Here is a 10,588-nt window from a genome sequence, read left to right on the forward strand (position 1 = left end):
TTTACATACAAATATATACATGTAGGGAAAATCTGTAAAAATCTTATTCTCTAGAACCACTGGACCAGAAAAGTTTACATTCATATGAATTACATACAAATATATAGAGAAAATCTTTAAAAATCTTCTCAAGAATCACTGGACCAGAAAAGTTTACATTTACATGAAAGCTTCAACATAGTGCAGATTCATGTTTGTAAAAATCACGGTCCCCGGGGATAATTTAGGGCCTCAATAGGGATCAAAGTTTTACATGCAAATATATAGGGAAAATCTTTAAATATGCAGGCCAAGGTGACTCAGGTGAGCGATGTGGGCCTCTTGTTAGTACTGAATGTTTATTCTGACAAAATGTATTGGTCTCCCAGTGCCTGTCAGATTAGGCAGGTTCCCCTGCACATGCACCCTGATATATAACAACTTGCCAATACTGAAAAAGACCTGCATCCGTATGTCTCAGAAAATATTCTGTAAGACAGTAGTCTGTTATTGGGGTAAGTGGTACAAGCTGTGCAGTATAGATTAATCAATAGAAGTTTGGTATGTTTATTCATGATTCTGTATCAACTGATTGTTGAAAACTTTTTCTCTACAGTTAACAATTCGGGTGAGAGACATCAATGACAACCGTCCCCAATTTACCAGCAGTCAGTACTCATTCCTGACAGTGGAGAGTTATGATTTGAATACCAACATTGGAGAGGTCCGTGCCATTGACCTGGACAGTGGGGTCAATGGGGAAATTGATTATACCATTGTATTGGTGGATCCTGCCCCAAGGTCGCCAGGTTTGAAAACTATTCTTGTTGCTCTTTCAATGAATAGGGATATTTTGTTTTTGTTCACCTGAACCAGAGGCCCAAGTTAGCTGATGTTTTAACTGCAACTGCACATTGTGCAAAATTTACCTCAGGAAACACTGAGCCTGAAAGAAAACATTCTGCATAGATTCAAATGCTCAAACTGTGGACTCCGAATGGTGATGCAATATATTATAGAAAAAGATTCTGATAAATGTTAGAACATTTTGATCGCTAGAAAATGCAACAATTAATTGTATGCAGACATCCTTACTTATATATATCTTGTGCAAAGCAAGACTACTCCGCTCTCCCCCTTCCTCATCAGGTCAGGGTGATGCTACGGCAGCAATTAAAAATTTAGTGTGGTAAATATGTAGCAAAAATTAAGGAAAATTTCACCAAAGGAATGGCTACAGAATTGTAATTTTAGAATCAAACAGTTTAAGAATGTTATTGGAGGTGTGGGAAATGGGGCACTGTGTGTTGATAAGATCTTTATAGTCATTTAGAACAATTAAGGTGTTTCAGGTAAGCAATATGGGCCACAGGCCTCTCATTTTCTCTTTTGGTCTTCAACTGCTCTTTACTAATTAAGGTATTTCCTCTTGATCCCAATTTTTTGTTGAGAGTGTATCCTTTGAATTCTTCACATTTTGACGTCAGAATGAGGGTCCTCTCAACTAAAGTATAGCTGACAGATTGTTTTGCCACATCTTGATGAGATTGTTGTTTAAAATGTATACCATGATTATGGTCCCAATTTATTGAAGGTCATCTATGCAAATGCTATAACAAAATGGAATAGGTGAAGTTTTGACAAGGATTTTTTAGTTTAAAAAACCCACTGAGTTTTGTAGGGGAAACATAGATTTGTATTTAACAAAATAATAATTTCTAAAGTATTTCAATACTTGTAGAGGAGGATTACTTTGGAATTGCACCAGAGAGTGGTATGTTGTACAGTAAGAATTCCCTTCGAGGGGCATCCGCAAAGTCTCCATACCGGCTGGTGATTCAGGCTCAGGACCGGGGGTCCCCAGTACTAATGAGCAACACCACGGTCACTATCAATGTCAGTAGTGGACAGCTGGACAATGGAAAACCTATCTGGATCTCACCACGTTTTGGGGACTCCAACGTTGTCACCCTAATGAACATTACAGAAGTACGCCTTATCTAACAGCACTGTACTTTGAACATATTGTAACTACATATATTGATTACCAAAACATTTTTAAAATATTTTTATGGGAGAAATATATGGCAAGGCAATTCCACAAAAATGAGGCAAACATGGTTTCACATTTCTTAAACTAGGTTTATCAGGCATAAACTATAGTTTACAAAATGTTAATTATAGTTGACGATGATAATCTATATATTTTTTTCTAAACCAATGTGGTTTACGCCATAACCTATTCTTCACAAGTCTAAACTATACATGTACTTATTGAACAAAACTTTGATTAACAAGTGTTTTAAAAATAGTTTGTCGATTGAATTAAGTTTCACAATATGTGAATTATAGTTAGCAATTCTAAACTATAGGTAGCGGATATTGATTATAGTTTGCGACTCTAAACTATGATTCACGGCTGTTGATTGTAGTTAGCAGACTGAAATTATCATTAACTACAGATAAAGTTGTAAACTACAGTCTACTCCACTTATATTGAAGTTGCTTATATTGAATTATCTGTTATTTTAAAGTAAAATAAATAAATCCCTATTAACATCATCTGTATTATAGTTCACCATCAGTTATTTTGAACTTTGGATATAATGAACAATTCAGGTTGGTCCCAAATTTCAATATATTCTGAGTAGACAATATTTTCAAAACAGATGATCAATGATTTATTTGATAAAATACAGTTTTACGACTGTAAACTAGTTCAAATAAGGGTTTTTTTTTGTGCTAGGAATGGCTCATATTCTAGTTTTCATTTTTTATTATGCATTCTGAATTTCTTTTTTCACATTTAACTGATGTGATAATACAATGCATGATACAATTATAGCCTGCTGATATTGATTATCGTGATTTCAGCATGCTGATTTAGGAACTGTGGTTATCCAAGCCCTAGCTGTGCCTCGGACTCCCGGAGCTTCTATCGAGTACACCATCCTGAGTGATAACGAGGAGACGACCGAGTTTGTGATAGATAAGAACACGGGTATCGTCACGGTCGCTCGCAATCGGACACTGGACAGAGAGAAACAAGAAATACACGATGTAGGTCCTGTTTACGAGTTAAATGAAGTTTCTAACAAGCATGGATAAAAATGAATTATTTGATGTGTCATTTTAATTTTGAAGCTTATTTCTTCAGTGTATTGGTAGCTTTGTCTTGTTGGCAAAGGCTTAACTAAAATTAATCCATATATTTGCAGTTGATCTTGCTGGCGACTGATACATTGAACAGAACCTTGCAGAGTACCCGACTTTTGTCCATCAAACTACAGGACATTGATGATGAAAACCCTTCCTTCATTAGCTGTCCCAATAGACAGGTAACAGTTAAAACAGACAGGTAGCAATTATCAACAAGGTAACAATAGATTAATTATCAGAAAGGTAACAATTAAAACATACAGGTAACAATCATCAACAAGGTAACAATTAATTATCCGACAGGTAACAATTAAAATAGAGAAGCTGAGTGGAATACAGGGAAGAGTCTAGCAAACAGGGTGTTCGATCTCTCTCTCTCTCTCTCTCTCTCTCTCTCTCTCTCTCTCTCAATGTTTTTGTGCTAAAGTTCATGCATATGACATCAATTGAATTGCTTCATTGAAATCATAAATCCACATCATGGATCTCGCATAAAATAAAACTTTCAGAAAATTTATCTCCTGAACTGTTCTTTTTCTTCAGTGAAGTTTTGACAAAACATAGGAAAAAAATGTATAGCATACAAATGAAATTCTGATAAAAGCAGATATTACCAGAAAACTGTTTTCAAATGTAAACTCCTTGTGGTTTGTTGTATCAAGGAAATATTAAATTGGGACTTTCAGGATATTTGTAGTATTAAGTTAATTATTTTTCCACATTAATTGAGATTTGATGTGTTTTGCAGTATGATGTTCCAACGGAAACATCGGTCCGTGAGGGGGAGCCTGTAGGGACCCTGGTTTACACGGCAAAGGCCTGCGATCTCGATAAACCCCCCTACAACACAGTCCAGTACAGTTTCTACACTGATGACAGCTTGTATTGTATGTTACACATTGCTCAATGATTAAAATGCTAAATATAATTACATTGTGATTTTTTTTCTTTAATGCTGAAACTCATGCTGTTTAGCATGTAATTATTTTGATTAGATAAAAGATTTCATTTCATGACATTTGTGTCTGTTTAAAGTATGCATAAATAAATTTTTAATTTTCAGGTTTTTCAAACATCACTCAAAACTTTGTTCTTAACGCTGCCACTGGACAAATCACCACAAATCGAGTCCTTGACAGGGAATCTACAGCCAGATATCTCATCTGTGTCAAGGCCAGTAAGCCAAATAACCGCAGAAAACGAGAGATTCCCAGCAAACAAAACCTGGAAACCCATCTTCAGCAATACACTGCTAACGACATCTTATTTCTGCTGGTGACAGTTTCAGACGTAAACGACAATGAGCCAACATTCTCCTTAACCAGCGACTACACTTGTAAGTACAGTCTTCTCCATGTATATTGAAATTCAGGGGACTGAACTGAATTGTTCATAATATCCATAGTTCAATATAACTGATATTAAATAAATCTTATAAATGATGTTACTGGGGATTTATTACTTCAGTATTTATAAGCGACTTCAATATAACAGATATCTCAATATAAGTGATTTCAATATAACAGATATCTCAATATAAGTGACTTCAATATAACAGATATCTCAATATAAGTGACTTCAATATAACATATCTCAATATAAGTGACTTCAATATAACAGATATCTCAATATAAGTGACTTCAGTAGAACAGATATCTCAATATAAGTGACTTCAGTAGAACAGATATCTCAATATAAGTGACTTCAATATAACAGATATCTCACTATAAGTGACTTCAATATAACAGATATCTCAATATAAGTGACTTCAGTAGAATAGATATCTCACTATAAGTGACTTCAATATCACAGATATCTCACTATAAGTGACTTCAGTAGAACAGATATCTCACTATAAGTGACTTCAATATAACAGATATCTCAATATAAGTGACTTCAGTAGAACTGGAGTAGACAGTAAACGAGGGGATCTCTCTCATTTACATTCACTAGATTGATTTGTAAAATTGTCCCAATACCTAAAACATTTCTTTAAAATTTTACTTCAAGTGTAATGATGCTAATTTTAATTGCTTATTTGCATGTTTGCATTCTAATGTTAAATGATTGTGATAGTTTTTTTTAATTTCCATGCTTTAGACATGATTTCATTACAGATTCTGATATTTGATGTGTATATTTTGGTCAGATCTTTTTGCCTATCCCACAAAGGACGCTGTTTATCAGTTGACTGCTAGTGACCCCGACCTTGGGGACAAGGGTTGGGTGCGTTACAGCATCATTCAGTCCCAATACATCAACACAGCCAAGAGAAGGAATATATCAGTGTTTGATGCATTTAAGATTGGCTCAGAATCGGGTCAAATCTCAGTAGGATTCCAGTCCTACACCTATTTCATCGGAGGATATTTTGAGCTGACAATTAAAGGTGAAGACTACCTTAAGTCGGAGTTGTACAGTACTTACAAATTAAAGGTAAGGAGACTTGTGGTGAGAGAAATCTATCTCAAGTGGGATTTTTCACTGGTTCTGGAGTAACTTTTGAACATAGTTTGCATGTAATTGAGTAAAACGCCTGATTTGAAATGTACCTCATTTAGGTGTACATAGGGGAGAAGACAAGTCAGGTACGGGTGGTGATGGCCACAGATCCCAGTCGTGACCAGCAACAATTTGTTAAAGACTTGGAACAGTATGTACCAGACAACACATCAGTGAAACTGTTCTTTCCATCATGTACAGAAATTTTACTAGTTCTTTTTTTGATGGCCAAATTGTATGCAATTTGTATTCTGTGAAATTAAGAAAATGTTGTGCCATATTTGGTGCCAGATGTGCAAATATAAGTATGGTAAAATTGTCTTTTATGTTATTGCTTCCTATAAAATGTTATTAAGAGATTATGAAAATTTATACATGGGATAAAAATTCAAATTAGTAAAATTTTGACGTTTGATTTTTCAGGAGTTTAAATGGAAGATCTCAGTATGCCCTGTACATCCCAACAGACACCCGGTACCATGTGACATCCACAGGAACTAGTGCTAATCAGTAAGATAATACTTTCCTTCCTATGATTTTATAATTACCCCCCACCCACCCCCCTCCTTTCCAGCAAAAGTATTTTGTTTTGGAACAACAAGATATTCACAACAGTATACCAGAAGCTTCCTAGTATTCCCATACAAACTAATTAGAAGTAGGTTTCAAACATATCCAATTCAGTTTTTAGCTCACCTGAACCGAAGGTTCAAGTGAGCTATTCTGATCACATTTTGTCCGTCCGTCTGTCTGTCCGTCCGTCTGTCTGTAAACTTTTCACATTTTCGACTTCTTCTCCAGAACCACTGGGCCAATTTCAACCTAACTTGGCCAAAAGCATCCTTGGGTGAAGGGCTTTCAAGTTTGTTCAAATGAAGGGCCATGTCCCTTTCAAAGGGGAGATAATCACAAAAATGCAAAAATAGGGTGGGGTCATTTAAAAATCTTCTTTTCAAGAACCACTGGGCCAGAAGAGCTGAAATTTACCTGAAAGCTTCCTGACATATTGCAGATTCAAGTTTGTTCAAATCATGGCCCCCGGTGGTAGGATGGGGCCACAAGGGGGGATCAAAGTTTTACATACAAATATATAGGTAAAAACTTTAAAAATCTTCTTCTCAAGAACCACTAAGCCAGAAAAGCTGAGATTTACATGAAAGCTTCCAGACATAATGCAGATTCAAGTTTGTTCAAATCATGGCCCCCGGGGGTTGGATGGGGCCACAATAGGGGATCAAAGTTTTACATACAAATATATAGGAAAAATCTTTAAAAATCTTCTTCTCAAGAACCACTGAGTCAGAAAAGCTGATTTTTACATGAAAACTTTCTGACATAGTGCAGATTCAAGTTTGTTCAAATCATGGCCCCCAGGGATAGGATGGGGCCCCAAGGGGGGATCAAAGTTTTGCACACAAATATATAGGGAAAAACTTTAAAAATCTTCTTCTCAAGAACCACTGAGCCAGAAAAGCTGAGATTTACATGAAAGCTTCCTGACATAATGCAGATTCAAGTTTGTTCAAATCATGGCCCCCGGGGGTTGGATGGGGCCACAATAGGGGATCAAAGTTTTACATACAAATATATAGGAAAAATCTTCTTCTCAAGAACCACTGAGCCAGAAAAGCTGATTTTTACATGAAAACTTTTTGACATAGTGCAGATTCAAGTTTGTTCAAATCATGGCCCCTTGGTGTAGGATGAGACCACAAGGGGGATCAAAGTTTTACATACAAATATATAGTTAAAATCTTTTTCTCAATAACCACTGAGTCAGAAAAGCTGATATTTACAAGAAAACTTTCTGACATAGTGAAGATTCAAGATTGTTCAAATCATGGCCCCCGGGGGGTAGGATGGGGCCACAAGTGGGGGGGGGGTCAAAGTTTTACATACAAATATAGGGAAAAGCTTTAAAAATCTTCTTCTCAAGAACCATTGGGCCAAAGAAGTTGACATTTACATGAAAGCTTTCTGACATAGTGTAGATTCAAGTTTGCAAAGGGTAGTTTGGGCCATAATAGGGACTAAGGTTTTACATGCAAATATATATGGAAAGTCTTCAGATATGGGCCAAAGTGACTCAGGTGAGCGATGTGGCCCATGGGCCTCTTGTTGTTAAAACCAATTAGAAGTAGGTTTCAAATGTATGCAATTCAGTTTTTGTCAAACCTGATAGTCCACAAAGAAATTTCAGTCCATTGTGATAGTCCACAAAGAAATTTCAGTCCATTGTGACATACTATGAATGTTTGTATATGAAGTCTTGATTTAACATATTGTTATGCAATAAATAGACCATTCTTTCTTTTAGGATTGACATCTGTTTCTTTGTTGTGAAAAACAACCGTGTTGTAGATTCCTATGATGGAACATCAGCTTTAAGTGATGTTCAGGGAGTTCTGTCATCAAACAATGTCCATAGTCCAGGGGTATGACTCATCAACTCTACAACAGACACAATCAACATTTACATCTCTGGCTTTACCTGCTTCGCTAGCCAAAGGTTTACGATCCGCTCCCCTTCTCTACATTTGTAAACCCTTGGCTAGCGAAGATGTGGCTTTACCTGCTTCTTAACAATGTCTTTTCATAATTACTACAGTTTTCATAACTACTATTAAGACTTTAGGTTTGGGATAAAAGAGCCAAATTCTTCTCATGTTTGGTTCACTTAAAGAAATCTTCATTCAGAAATTTTATACATGTTCCTCTTGCAGCCTTGTGAGCCAGCCACCACCAAGACGTTAGAAGGATGGTCAGCTTTCTGGTGGGTCCTGGTGGCGTTTGCCATTTTCATGTTCGTCATCATCGTCATCCTTATTTTTGCTGTGGTGGCACTTCATAAAGAGTAAGTAAAGAAAGTACTTTCTCCCTATTTATCTACCTATCTATCTATCTATCTATATATCTACCTATCTATCTATCCAATCATCTACCTACCTATCTATCTATCTATCTACATCTCTCTCTCTCTCTCTCTCTCTCTCTCTCTCTCTCTCTCCCTACCTACCTACCTACCAAAGTTGGTAGTTTATTTTTGTAAGTTTCTGGTGTATATATGTTAGGAAAATTTCTGAATTTTCACTTTTTTGATATATATAGTTCATTCCAATAACATTCATCAAATATGGGAAAGGAACTATTATTTTGTGTGTATATGTTTTAAAGAATGTAAAATTGAAACAAGTCCTCTGACAGACAACCCACTCTTTACTAATGTATTTCTTTACTACTGTATTTATTGTTGTATTTCTTTACTAACGTATTTATTGTTGTATTTCTTTACTAACGTATTTATTGCTGTATTTCTTTACTACTGTATTTCTTTATTACTGTATTTATTGATGTATTTCCAGCTACAGGAATTCAATGCAAGCGACAACAAGTAAGTCTGTCTAGTTATTTTGCAAATACATTTTAAAATTTGAAATCAAGCTTCTTTCTTTTTTTGTTATTTTTGCTTTACAACAGAAATTTAAGAGTATGTAATGTGCTTTTTATTACTTTCAGCTGTACAACTTGTTCAATAGAAAGAAAGAAAAAAGAATGAAAAGTGTGATTTTGACAGTGCAGAAATTCTACAAACATGACTTTAGTTGATGGAAATCCTAGATTCCAAACAGTCTCATATTTCATGCTTACGTAATTACAAAAGAAAGAAGTTATGTTTGAGTAGAATCTATAGTAAGATATGTTATTTGTCAAAATGAATCTCAGACTCTTGTAATCTGGTCCACATCATCTGTTAAGGAAAAAAAAATTTTTTTAAAAAATCACATGGGCAGAAGAAAGAGGATGAAATGCTTATCACAGCACTTTAAAAGTATGATAAAACTGTTTCACGAGTGTAGACTGCTGACGTAACAAAGATGTATTTCCACATACGTGTATGTACCTTGCCATGAATGATGGATGAATGCAAGTTTTTGGTGGATGGTGTTATGGATAGTGCAGTATGGTGGTGAGAAAGTGTGCGAGAAAAAAAATGTTAGAGAGGATTTCTGTGTGATGTATACTCATTGCAGTAGTAAAAACATCGAGATATTTTTGTTGGCTGTTTTGTGTAAACAAAAGAAATATATATATTTGTCAGACATATCCTTCTGCAGATGCATTATAAAATTTAGACGTCTTGAACAAAGTAGGAAGACATATTGATATCCAGTGTACCAGAGTGTCATTGTTCACTTGCATCTCGGTTAGTGATATTTCATGTACTAGTATTTTTATATTATTTATACATATTTTGTACCATGATGCAATTTTGATGAAATATATTTTTTACAAAAAGAGGTTTCATTTTCTTATTATTGACATGGACCATAAGCTAGTAAATCATTGGGTAGATTTATTGAGTTTAAAAATGAAGTCAAAATGCCAAGCCTCAGGATTTACTAGTAAATCTGTGATAAGAGAATTTTGCAAATCAGGTTTGTTACTAAAGAGAAATATATGAAGCATTCTTTAGACTTCTTTATTAAAGGATTATGCCATACCTCTAGACTGCTGATGAGAATAATAAATTTCAAATGTTCTGGAAAACGGATGAAAGAGAGAACTGACAAAAAATCCATGTTATGTACATGTAATCACAGGTGTCTGAATTTTAATCAGTTAATAGATATGAATAGAAATAAGATGTGTTTGTGAAACACAAATGCCCCCCCCCCCCCCATAATGGCCAATTCCGAGATGGCCAAGGTCACAAGGACAAATATATTGGTACCAGTAGAAAGATCTTGTCACAAGAAATGCTCATGTACAATATGAAAGCTCTGATATTTACCATTAAGAAGTTATGACCAATGTAATAAAACAAAAATTTTAAGTAGGTCAAGGTCAAAAAGTTTAATACCAACGGAAAGGTCTTGTCACAAAGAATACCAATAGAAATATCAAAGCTCTATCACTTACTGTTCAAAAGTTATAAGCAAGGTTAAAA

The 10,588-nt window shown here is 35.2% G+C and overlaps 1 protein-coding gene across 1 annotated transcript in view; it reads left to right on the forward strand.

The window, feature by feature from the left end:
• LOC125669783 (cadherin-87A-like) overlaps positions 1 to 9,939 on the forward strand; it is a 42,238-nt gene extending 32,299 nt beyond the window's left edge. The window contains 13 exon segments of the mRNA XM_048904542.2: positions 596 to 788; positions 1,721 to 1,968; positions 2,854 to 3,039; positions 3,198 to 3,317; positions 3,887 to 4,025; positions 4,202 to 4,474; positions 5,288 to 5,574; positions 5,700 to 5,791; positions 6,064 to 6,150; positions 7,958 to 8,075; positions 8,364 to 8,494; positions 9,003 to 9,031; positions 9,157 to 9,939. Of these exon segments, the coding sequence (XP_048760499.2) occupies positions 596 to 788; positions 1,721 to 1,968; positions 2,854 to 3,039; positions 3,198 to 3,317; positions 3,887 to 4,025; positions 4,202 to 4,474; positions 5,288 to 5,574; positions 5,700 to 5,791; positions 6,064 to 6,150; positions 7,958 to 8,075; positions 8,364 to 8,494; positions 9,003 to 9,031; positions 9,157 to 9,176 (1,923 nt within the window). The 3' untranslated portion in view covers positions 9,177 to 9,939.
• Positions 9,940 to 10,588: the final 649 nt, after the last annotated feature.

The sequence above is a fragment of the Ostrea edulis genome, chromosome 4, assembly GCF_947568905.1.
Source record: "Ostrea edulis chromosome 4, xbOstEdul1.1, whole genome shotgun sequence".
Taxonomy (NCBI): Eukaryota; Metazoa; Mollusca; class Bivalvia; order Ostreida; family Ostreidae; genus Ostrea; species Ostrea edulis.